This window comes from Podarcis muralis, chromosome 15, assembly GCF_964188315.1.
Source record: "Podarcis muralis chromosome 15, rPodMur119.hap1.1, whole genome shotgun sequence".
Lineage (NCBI taxonomy): Eukaryota > Metazoa > Chordata > Lepidosauria > Squamata > Lacertidae > Podarcis > Podarcis muralis.
This window is the reverse complement of record NC_135669.1, coordinates 33322884-33335156: the sequence shown is the minus strand read 5'-3', so window position 1 is coordinate 33335156 and position 12273 is coordinate 33322884. Positions and strand designations below refer to the sequence as shown.

The window sequence follows — 12273 nt, the reverse complement described above, 5'->3', positions numbered from 1 at the left end:
TATATCACCCTTTCAGACTGGCAGGATGTGACTTCACCCCAACAGAATGGGAAACCCATCATCTTAAGTTCTGTCAGTTTGAGCAGTTTAAGCTACAGGTCCTGGCATGACTGGAGTACAGTCCCACAATTTTTAATAGCATTGAGTAGATAGCACATTTTAATCTAAGATGGCAGTCAAGTTATTCTGCAATTGGCTAAGAACTGGAAAGCCAGTATTACGGAAGGCTGCCATTTGGAAACAGTAGAAGCTAAGCTTCTGAAAGGGTCATATTATCTAAGAGAGAGAAAGGATACCTAAAGGGTAGCCGCATTTCTACATGAAGAACTGCACATTTTCTGATGACATGTACTTCAATGGACCCAATTTACACCTGGTTTTGGTACCATCAGAGCAACTAGGCTACGTTATCAGAATTTCTGTAACCAATACAGCTTGGTTGTGTAAAGATGGGTAGATAAACATTATACACACAATTTCTGCAGTCTTAGAAAAATGTATTTTTTCAGCATATCCATAGCTATTAATACCAAATTAGTTTCTGTACTCCCTCAGTCTTAGGAGTAATAAGAAACTGATCAAAGACAATCTGCCTCTGCCCCACTCTACATGAATAAAATTCCCTGACATCTTAATTTTACAAAGTTACCAGTTTTCCCCCTTCACCGTGACATAACCAGTACAGAGGGATGCCTACAAAGATGAGATCTCATTGTAAGGAATGGAGTATTGGCTCTTTCGCCTTATCCCGCAAAGCAGTGTGAACTGTGATGGAGACGGCTGCCAGCCTGCAACCCAACTAATTGTAGAGCGGGTCTCCCGACTCTGGGTTGGGGAAATCGAGAGCAGTGGTTCCCAATTAGGTAAGTACTGGGGACCCCTTGTTTTTCAAAACAAGTCATGGACCCCCTTACTTTTGATAGCTTTATGGTAGTTTTTGTTATGTGAATGGTGCCACAGAACCCCTGGGTGGGTTACGTCCGCAGACCACCAGTGGGGAACGGCTGATCTAAAGTGTTAGGAATCCATGCCAGTCGCTTCCTGTTTCTGCACAACAGCTTGATCTCATGCCGTTCCAGTAATGTGTGGATCACGGAATCAGCTGAGACTGCTAGGATCAGGTGGGTACTGCCATGTTAGCGTCGCAGGCAAACAATCCAGCTGAGGCTGGAGTGGTCAGTACCTATGTGATCCTGGCTAACCCTCTAAATTCAGTCATCTAAGTATGATGGGATCCTGCCCCAGGGAAAGCACAATCATGCCATTTAATGTAGTGGTTGAGATGTAGCCACAACTAAAAGGAAAGATATCTGTGAGAAGGACACCAACCACATCCTTCCTGGAAATCTGCCCTGAACCACAAGCAATGAATAAGCCCTCTATTACTGTGCCACAATAGGAACTACCTCTGATAATGCACTCCAAACGCCGCCACCTAATCTATGGATATCTAAGAGAGGCCTTGCTAGAAGCAACATAGAATGCAACATGCTCCATGCTCACATGTCATCACCTCACATGGAGTTCTTTGCCATATGGGTGGTAATACATACCTTCTTGTTTTCCACCTCCAGGAAATTCCCTTCTTCCTAAAATAGCTATCTGGTCAGTTCAGCCCTTTCAGACCTGGAACTCACTTTTCATTGACTACAGCAATAGGCCCATTTTAAATGTTTACTGTGTATGCCAAACTTTTTGCATCTTTCTCCTACTTTCTTTTTTTAAAAAAAGAACAAGAAGTGGCAATGGTGCTAGTGGTGCAACTCATAGGAAGCTGGAGCATGACTCAGTTTTGGTCCCACAAGCCACTGAAGAGCAATGATCTGAAGCATTTTGTATTTTTAAATTTTAAAGAATGATTCTGTATACTTGGGTGCTTTTGATTTGCTTTTCCCAAATCTTGGAATTAGTGTCCACAGCAACAAAGCCACTCATCATATAAAGAATGCTGAGATATGTGGCATTTGGATAATGACATAAAGTAACAAGCAAATTTTGCAGGAACCGTATTAACTTCATCTAGTTCATGGAATAGTTTCCAATTGACTTGCTCCTGATCCAGTTACCTGAGCTGGCTTTAAAAAGGTTCCTGTTTCCAACATTATTTATAAAAAACGAAGAATCTTTTATTTTTTTAAAAAAGAACTGTTCTTTTAGAACAATCAGAAGCAGTAAAAAGATATTTACCCAGGTTGTTGTCTGTGAGCACCTCTTTGACCCGCTTTGTGATGCCGTAGGTATCCAGTTCCGGTGACATAGCGACCAGTTCTTGAATGCTGAGTGATGAATGGCCAGAGAGGGGCAATGGCGTTGTGGACTGGGACTCTGAAGCGGACGCCTCACTCGACTCCTGCAGCTTGCCCTCCTTACTTGTCTCTATGGCAGGACACGGCTGCTGGACCAGTTCCGTCAGGCTCTTCACAGATTCACTGGAGCTCATGGGGGACTCGGGAGCAGGACTGCAACTGGCCGATGTCTTTGGGGTGCTTTCTGCAAATCAGCAGGGGAAACAAATAGGGAAAACCTGGCTTAGGCAAAAGACTACTTCATCAAGGTCTTCCTTCCAGACTTCTTAGTGCTTATAAGAAAAGTCAACAGCCTCATGTTCTCCAAGTTCACCCTTAACTCCTTCATTTCCCACTTTCAGAAAGTCCTAGGCTTGCTTGCATGCAACCTGCAACCCTACAGTGCCATGATTTAAATACCAATTTGGAGAAGCCATCCTTGCATGTACATCAATGCAAAAAGTAAGCAAACCTACATTTCAATGCTATAAAAAGACACACATAGCAATTAACATGCAAAGCCTATCTTATTCTAAGGCAAACCACGGACTCACCCCCCAACTCTGCCTGGCAGCAGCTTTCCAAGTTACCAGCAGAGGCTGAACCTGGGACCTTTTGCATGCAAAGCATGTCCCCACCATGTAAGTCAGCAGTCCTACATAATATACCAGAAGCCTGGCGCTCCATATTACTAGAACCCTTATTAGCTTCCGTATTATCTGAACACTAACACCTGGGTCGGAAGAGTGGAACATTCAGCCTTTCATTTTCTACGAAATTCTAAACACAACTAACAATGCAAACGAAAAGCTTGCACCAGTGCAAGAACGTGGCATTTTGGTCTTCATAAAGTTGATGTAAGGATGCAGGGGAACCCCAAAACAATGCCACATTTCCCTTACTCCTCCTCAAGTGTATATATTCAGTTTGTCTCTGGCATTTCTGCCATTTCCCAAGTTAGCCTTAGTTAAAGAGGAGGGATTTTTGTTTTTGTTTTGGTGATGAAATTAGCCAGAACTGAGCCAGAAATGGCACCTCTTATTTTTTGCTGTTCAGCTGGGCTTTGCAAATGGAAGGAACGGGAGGGAGCCTTCACTTGCAGGGCTTCAGCTGGCTAGGGAGGAAGATCAGCTGCCCTTAGTGTGCATGTATTTATGTGCATTTTTCTGAGGAGGGGGCTCCATGGCTTTCATCAGATTCTCAGAGGGGTCTATGACCCCAAAAAGGTTGAAAACCCTTGTCTTAGGAAGGAGAATGCCTATGGGTACGAAGGAGACCAGGGTGGGTGGGGAGAAGGGAGGGTGGGCTTTTTACTTTCAAGCAAAGGGAGATCATGCGGGTGCTGCCACCTTGTGAAATGCCTGGAAAGAAGCAGGTTTTGAGATTTCTCTGCTTCTCCCAACCTTCTTCATGCCAACAGAACTTATGCTTGCTACAACTAAGGAGCAAGCGACTCGAGAAGCAACACACAAAGGAAGGAGATTTTTATTTTATTTTAAAAAAACCTCTTCCCACCTCTGCAGGTGATGAGCTTACTTGTCGGTGCTCCAGCTAAGGGGAATGAACAGGACTCAAGAAGCAACACAAGCTGGTTTTTAAAAGCCCCCTGTGCATCATTCCCTCCATTTCTATCTTTTTCACAGATCTTATGGCTGTTGCTACCAGCAGTACATTAAAGTAGCCTTTAAAAAAACCCTCCGGCTTATCCCCCCTCCCCAACCCCTTGCAATCACCAGGCTGAAATTGATGTGCCTGCTTACATGACCAGCTCAAGAGGAACAGGGGGCTGGGCCAGAGAAAATGGCCAGCCGGCCAGCGTAACTTAAGAAGAGAAAGGTTGTTCTGGATAAGGGAGGGGGAAGCAGGGCTGCATGTGTGTGTGTGTGTGTGTGTTGCTAATTATGGTTTAATATGACCTGGCAACTCTCCCCCTTGGTTGCTTGCCCCAATTTTGCCTGCTTAGTGCTGATGCTGCTCTTCGTCTGAGAGCCCTTGCTGTTAGACAAACCATGCATTTCTCTGCATTTCCTCTATGATGTCCTGAATTTCTGAAAATTGGTGTGTGTGCGCGCGCGCGCATGTGCTACTTATGACTTGATTTGATTTGACATGTGATAAGTACAGTGATAGCTGTTGCACATTTTTATGTGGGCATACTAAGTAAAGAAGTGGATTGTACCCTTGATACTGTGATGCTTGAAGGAATATTATTATCTGAACCTGTTGGTAAAGGAACTGCCTGTTTTTTTAATGGGATTTATTTCTGCCCTGGCAGCAGAAGCGATCCTATGCACCATGTAGCTGGCTTAAAATAAGTTACTGTTGTATTGTGGAACCAGCTTATTCAGTAATAATAGAGGTTCGTCACCAGTGAGCAAGGTGCACTCTGTACGTGGTTTTGCCTTTTATTTCTGAGGCTCAAAGATCCTAATTACAGTGGTGCCCCGCAAGACGAACGCCTCGCAAGACGGAAAACCCGCTAGACGAAAGGGTTTTCCGTTTTGGAGGCGCTTCGCAAAACGAATTTCCCTATGGGCTTCCTTCGCAAGACGAAATACCATAGGGAAATCTCCGGGACAGCGGGGAAGCGCAGCGCGTCTTCCCCACTGTCCTCGGACCTCCTCCGAAGCCTGGCGGCGGGGCGGGGACACCTCCTCCCACCGCCCGGCTTCGGAAGGATGCTCCGAAGCCGGGCGGTGGGGCGGGGACACCTCCTCCCGCAGCCCGGCTTCGGAAGGATGCTCCGAGGCCGGGCGGTGGGGTGGGGACACCTCCTCCCGCCGCCCGGCTTCGGAAGGATGCTCCGAAGCCGGGCGGTGGGGCGGGGACACCTCCTCCCGCCGCCCGGCTTCGGAAGGATGCTCCGAAACCGGGCGGTGGGGCGGGGACACCTCCTCCCGCCGCCCGGCTTCGGAAGGATGCTCCGAAGCCGGGCGGTGGGGTGGGGACACCGCCTCCCGCCGCCCGGCTTTGGAAGGCTGCTCCGAAGCCTGGCCGGGGGGGGGGGGGGAGACCTCCTCCCTCCGCCAGGCTTCGGAGCAGCCTTCCGAAGCCTGGCGGGGGGGCGGAGAGTTTTTTTAAAAAACCCCGGGACAGCGGGTTTAAAATCGCCCCGGGCGGCACATTTCTCCGCTGTCCCGGAGGGCTTTTGAAGGCAGGCGGGGGGAGCAAAGGCTTTCGCCCCCTGCCCGCCTTTAGAAGAGGTCCAGGACCTCTTCTGAAGGCTGGCGGGGGGCAAAAGTCTTTGTCCCCCCTGCCTGCCTTCCCAGGGGCTTTTAAATCGCCCCGGACAGCGGAGAAGTCCTCCGCTGTCCCGGGGTTTTTTAAAATGCTGGGGGTGGGAAGAAAAGCCCTTGCCCCCCCCCAGCCTTCAGAAGAGGTCGGGGGACAGACTGTCCCCGGACCTGGTCTGAAGTCGGTTTCCCTAGGAACGCATTAATTGATTTTCAATGCATTCCTATGGGAAACCGTGCTTCGCAAGACGAAAAACTCGCAAGAAGAAAAACTTGCGGAACGGATTAATTTCGTCTTGCGAGGCACCACTGTATGCTCCTCTCTGCTCAGATCTATATGAGGAAGCTGTGGATGACCAGGAGGGGTTGGTGCGGCAAATATAAACCTTTATTACTATTAACTTTGAGCAGGAACTTGAACACATCCCTGCTTACCCAGACATTGATGGCCGAAATATACCGTTCCTGGCAACCTTGAAATCGTTAGCTGCAAGGATCTGTGATTGTTTTAAACATTTTAAAGATGCTATGTATGTTTTTAAAATGTTTTAGATTTGCTTTTAAACAGGTTCTTATTTTTAATTGGATTGTTTTACCACTTTAGTGTTTATTGCCCAGGGCTCCTTTGGCAGGAACAGAAGTACAGAAATGTGAAAGATAAATAAAAAATAATACAGAAAAGACGGAGTTGTAAATTGCAAAATTACCGTATTTTTTTGCTCTATAAGATTCACTTTTTTAGCTCTATAAGACTCACTTTTTGGTATGGTGCGTCTTATAGAGCGAAAAATACGGTAGTTATCCTGCACACCTCCCTTTGTGGCTCTGCTGCCACAATGCTAATAATTTATTTGCCACCATCAGCAGTGCTGGGAGGATGGGTGCTTGGTGAGCGCAATATATATGGGGAGGAAGGAATGTGGGAATGACTCTCTCCCCATGTCTCCCTCCCTCTTCATCAGAACAGTGCTTTCCCTCAGTGCAAGAAATCAGATAAATTTGGCATTGGGGCAGGGAGGGGATCAGACACCCATGGGGGCTACATGGAAGTCCCCTAAGTGCTGCATACAGTCTACAGGTTGCTCACATGTGCTGTATTACCAAAACTAAGATGAAATAACTCCCAGAATTCTTTGCTTCTGTCCCCTGCTCCGCCGCCCCCATCCACTGGTATGACTCTATATTTTTATTCTTATTTCTGTTATTATTGCTGCCCAGTTTTTGACCTTAGATCAAGGTCAGGGCTAAAATGAAACTCTACGTTGCTTCTTAATGAACGATCTTTCGTCAATAAACAAAAAGAGGTGTCGATATATTAACTTCTGACAGCGTAGCAAGAAAAGTGGTGTAGGAGTTGGGAAAGTAATTGTCAAAGGAATGTCTCATTAAGTAGTACAGACAAACAGTCTTGGTTTTGTTTTGGGTTTTGTTTTTGTCCCTGTATGGCAAACAAAAAACCAGTGGGTATTAACATTTCTTTCAAGAACACAGAGCTGCCAGGACATACTGTCTGTCTCATTCTTGTGAAGAGCTTCACAAGAACGGTACTCTTCCAGAAGTGTACTCCTAATAAATTTGCACGCTGCACATTCTCCAATATTTCATGGACAGAAATGGTGTGTCCCTGTAACCACCCTATTCTCAGAGCAAAATGATCAATGCTTCACTTCATTCCAAATTACTGCAAACTCCATTTACATTTTTTTTTAAATGGACCACTACTGTTTTTCGGTTTTTTTTAAGTATTTAAATTTCACTACGAGTCTGGCTGAACGTACTGGTGGCAGAAGTGAAGCTGCCCACAGACATTTTGTGATCATGTGTGTGCACTGACATGCACGTGCACTAGACTCGGCCTGCATTCTTTTCTTTTTTAAAAAAATCATCTTTATTGGTTTAAAATCAACACTTAGACACACAACAAAAGCTTGAAAAAAGAAAAAAGAAAAGAAAAAGAAACAAAAGAAGCACAATACATCTCTTACAAAAACAACAAGAGAACAATACATCACAAATTCACAAAAATGTTCCATCAACTTCCGACTTCCTTGATATAGAGTCGGCCTGCATTCACGCCCCCCGCCCCGCACTTAGAGCTATCAAATGAATGCTACTTTTGTGTGTACTAGGCAGAAGTAGTACACATCTTCTGAAAATATGTTTCCAACATCTTCTGAAAAGACAAAATAGGGATAGGAGATAGAGAATATTGTACCTGGGATAGGTACAAGAAAACGTGGGCTGTTGGAGTAGGGGCAGGGGAGATCATTATTTCTAATCTGTGCTGGTTTCACAAAATGCTCATTCTTGCGTCTGTTCTGTTCCATTTCAGCACACACATATATATTTTTTAAAAACCAGTACCAAGATTCATATTATCTTAATGCACATTCTTTAAAAAAAATACACTGTGAATTATGCATTTTAGAAAAGACATTTTGGTCATGTTTTGAGAAGAGAGCGGTATTGCAAAATTTGAAGACGTGTGAGACTCTAAGGGCAATTATTCTCCAGTACACACAGTTGTGGGAGGTGTGGATTAGGTGAGCTTACTTCAGAATTCACAGAAACTGAATTTCTATGTTAAAACGTACGCCACCTCCTTTTGTGTACAATATTTCAAAAATCCAGACAGAAAAGTTGTTGAGCAAGTGTTTTTTGGCAAAGGTGTTGAGCTTTTATTTTTAGTTTCCCCCAAAATTGTTGGTTGTGACCACAGCTATGCTCTGTCTTGCCAGGGTGCTTAAAATGGTTTAGGATCCACTAAGCTGGCACTGGAGAGAGAAGGGGTGTGTTAGGAAAAGGACGCAAATTATTCCAAGTCCAGTTCTGGCTGAGTCTTCATTGGACAAGGAGATACAAGGGCCCGCCCACTCCCTTTGCAACCATTGGCTTGACTACTTGTAGTAACCATCCTGAGAACCAGCAAAACTCCATTCTGAATGATGTTTGGGGTCCTCTTAAGAGAGCTTTTAAAGTGAGGAACAGGATGAGAAGCAGGACTGTGGCCTCCCTCCTAACTCTCATGTTTCCTTTTGCTTTGTCCGTCTTCTGGATAGAAATGAATGAGATCTCTAGGCAGAGATATTACTACGCCTTCTTATTCCCAGCTGCATGTTCTGGGCAAGTAACAAAATCTACAAAACTCCAAAACAAATGTCTAAAATAGCCTCTGCTTGTCCTCAGCCAAATATTTGCTCAAATAAGAACTTCTTCCAATACTACACTTGGCTTCCTTCTTTTTCCAACACGAGTAGTACTATTTGCTTTGGGGAAAAGAAACAAGAATGTCAGAGAACCTCCGGACGCACACATCAGGAAATCGGTACACACGCCAACTGCAGCACTGGCAACTATGCCCTGACATTGTTTGCTTTGCACTAAATGCTGGAGTTAGAAAGGAAAAGTGCAAGTTCCACATTCCTTTGCAAGTTCTGTGGGTGTGTGACCCCAAAATGGAACCACGTGTGTCCACTTTGGAGCCACTGGCCTGTGAGTGGCACCTTCCACTCCCCCCGTTCGTGGGGCTTGGCTTGTTGCATGTTTTGCTTGCTCATTTGCATGCAACCTCAGCCGCAGGGACAATTCGCGAAATTAGTATATTTGGAATTGATGACGTACTGCGCCCTTGCAGTGCTTTCACATGTCACTCTCCCAAAGAAGGGTCTGTCTGAGACGCTCTCTGTTTCATTACAATGGAGAAGACAGCTGACTGATTTTCCTAGCAACCACTAGAGGCAGATGGCTGAATCAGCCTGCTTTTTCCTGTGCTGCAAGACACTTTGCAGGGGGAAAGGAGCCCTGTTCTTGGAAGGAGTAGCAGTAATCTGGGATGGGAATCTGTGGCCTTCCATATGTTGTTGGCCTCTCAACACCCATCAGCACCAGCTAACATAGCCAGCAGCTTGGGATGATGTCTGCAGTGGAGGCCAGCACTAGGACTGCGAGGGCCATTGCATTTGATTTCTTTTGTGCTTTGGGAAGAGTCTCTCTCCCCCCGCATATGAAAGCTTTAATGCCCATTAAGGCTGATATTCTAGTACATGCAATTATTACTAATTTACTGTGTTTTTAAAGGATTTTTTCCAAAATATTTTCTAAATATCTAAACTTTTTTTTTAAAAAAAGCCTGATTGCTAGACACCTTTGGTGTAGAAGAAGAGCAGGGTAAAAACTGTAATGAAATAAATAAGTAAAAGAGAAGGGTATCTGCTCCCTTCCCCAACCTTCAGGAAGGAAAGAAGGAAGGAATTTAAATACACGTGTCCATGCAGATGTGTGAAATGATCCTTAGAGAGAATGGGATGTATACAACTAATATACCACCTTGGCTATTTTACAGACAGGCACACCAAAGCTTTTGATGATAAATAAAAACAAAAATAAAAAAAGGACACAGGGTGGTAGAAGTTTGTCCCTGGCCTCCTTATGGAAGAAGCTCACGCTTGTGAAGTTAAACTCTTTCTGCCTAAGATTTGTCTGCCAAGGAAACCCCATGCACTTTCTTCAGGACAACCTTCCCAGACCATCTTGTTCCTAGGAGGTGCAAAGCCCTTTCCAAACATTATGACATTGAGTTAGATAAAGTGAGTAGCACTGTAATAAATCAAAGCTATTTAATAAAAATTACTGAATTGCTTTTTTTTAAAAAAAGTATCAAATTGTATTTAGAAAAAGGTGTCCTGCCATTCCCATAAAGGTCCTTTTCAACTCAAGTAATTGGATTTCTTACTTCTTCTTTTTTAAAACAGCTTATGAAAGATGCAAAGGAGAAACCCCTCTTTTCCTTTAAGCCACCGCAGTCCATATGTAATGTTTAAGGCAATAAGAATGCTAGAGATCTAATTTCTTTTCTCTGCCTAGCCTCAGGTCGCTGTGCAGCTGCATCCAAAGCCCAGCAAATGTTATTTTTGTATTTGAAGCAGTGAACGAATGGCAGTGTAAATTTGCCCTGATTCACCCATGCGAGGGACCAATTTGGCAGATCATCCATCTTGTTCACTGTACACTGTCAGGGATGGCATGAATTCCGTACATGATAAACAGATTTCTCCTCAGATCTGTGTCCTTTAACCCACAGCAAGGTCAAAATGACGGCTGCCTGGTTAATAAAACTGCATGGTGCTGGTTCAAGCCCCCACTCTCTAATTTCGTCCCTGGTGCCAGCTTAAAGAAATCGCAAACTACAGCAGCTGTGAATTTTCCATGCAAATCTCGGACCACACAATGCAAACCCCACACAGAAATAATACTGGTGTTGGATGGAAATAAAAGGAGTAATGACACAGAATCATTTGGGGAGGAGGAGAAAGTCAAGTAAGGACTAAATGAAAGTATATTGCACTTAACAACTACTTTCCCCAACCTGCCTGCACCCAAATCTGCTGTCAGCCTGACCATTTGATTACTGGTGAAATGTTATATCATATATTGCATTTGTTTTGTGTTTTTCATGAATCGGAAACACACAAAGGGATATGAGGTCTCTCCACCCCACCGCAAGAAAAAAAATATCCATATATTCAGTATGCGATTTCTACAGCCTGTATTCGTAGGGGTCCCTATGTGTTCTGGACAGTAGACAAGGGAAATTAAGGGAGAAGGGTGTAGGAGAAAGGATTGGAAGTATTATTTTGCCCCCCCCCAACCCCCCCCCAAGCTGTTCAGAGATGGTTAGACTCCTCACTAGGGATGGTGCTATCTAGCAGTTAAGGGTTGCTCAACCATCCTTTCCATTTATAGTATTAGCCCAAGGTGGATCGTTTGAATAATTAAAACAATGGTTTAAAATAAAATAAAATAAAAAGACCAACCCCCAAAATACATGTTAAAAACAGTCCAGAGCAGCAGATAAAAAGCACCAAAAGTAAGAGGCCAGACACTCCAAGCAGGACAAATACCTGCCAGAAAAAAATATTCAAATTATTGTTTCCTCTTGATTCAGAGGATTTCCCCATGGTACCCTATCTCCCTTGTCCTGCAGGAGCCAAAAGGTGCAGAGTAAGTTTAGGGCCCTTTAACAACCAGCCAGCTCCTCTGAGAAGAGGTAGGGGCTTTCTACATGACCAGTCTAGTCAATGTACACATGCTTTCCATCCTATCAAGGTGCTTGTAGAGACAACAGCTGTCTCTGAAGGACCCTGGGAGCTCTCTAAGGTCCTGCAGGTAGTCTAACTGCCTTGAACACCTGCCTTGGCCTCTTGATGGGGCATAAAGATATGTATATGTATATGTATACGCACATATCTATGCGCATAAAAAAGATAAATAGACAGCCCCATCAAGAGTGACCACAATCAATTATGTGGTGGCAAATGTAACTATTTTTGCCTGTGTTGGGAGGAGGTGCTATTTGGGGTAGTGAAATGCTTTGCCTCTTTTTTGGGTGTGGATTTATGGGTAGCTAGGGCAGCAAAGTCCCTCTGTGCTTTGCACCTTTTAAAGACACTCACTGTGGGGGCAGGAGGTCTTTGTGTGAGTGTCTGGTGTCTGCAGTGGCCATAATGCCCCAGCCTGCATGGAATTATGCTGCAGACCTTCCAGTCCTTAACTGCCCCTTCCCCCCCACGCCCTTTAAAAAAAGTGAGTTGAATGATTTTGCTCTCCAAAAGTTGAAATCCGTCTCCCCCAATCTGCAATCCACAAATGGCCTACCCTTTTCAAAACGATCCTGTTTGAACTTGCCTTTTGTGGAGCTGCTTGCTGAACTCCACTCTGCCGGGCTTTCTTTGGGTTTGACTGCTAAAGAGAAATCT

The 12273-nt window shown here is 44.6% G+C and overlaps 1 protein-coding gene across 9 annotated transcripts in view; it reads right to left on the bottom strand.

Annotated features, from left to right (window-relative positions):
- Window positions 1–12273, bottom strand: part of CUX1 (cut like homeobox 1) — a 261716-nt gene that overhangs the window by 45283 nt on the left and 204160 nt on the right. For 7 of the 9 annotated variants that reach the window (XM_028707528.2, XM_028707532.2, XM_028707530.2 and 4 more), the window contains one exon: window positions 2188–2490. The exons of the other annotated variants lie outside the window; for them this stretch is intronic. In XM_028707528.2, the coding sequence (XP_028563361.2) occupies window positions 2188–2490 (303 nt within the window). The remainder of the gene's footprint in view (window positions 1–2187; window positions 2491–12273) is intronic. 9 annotated transcript variants of the gene reach the window in all.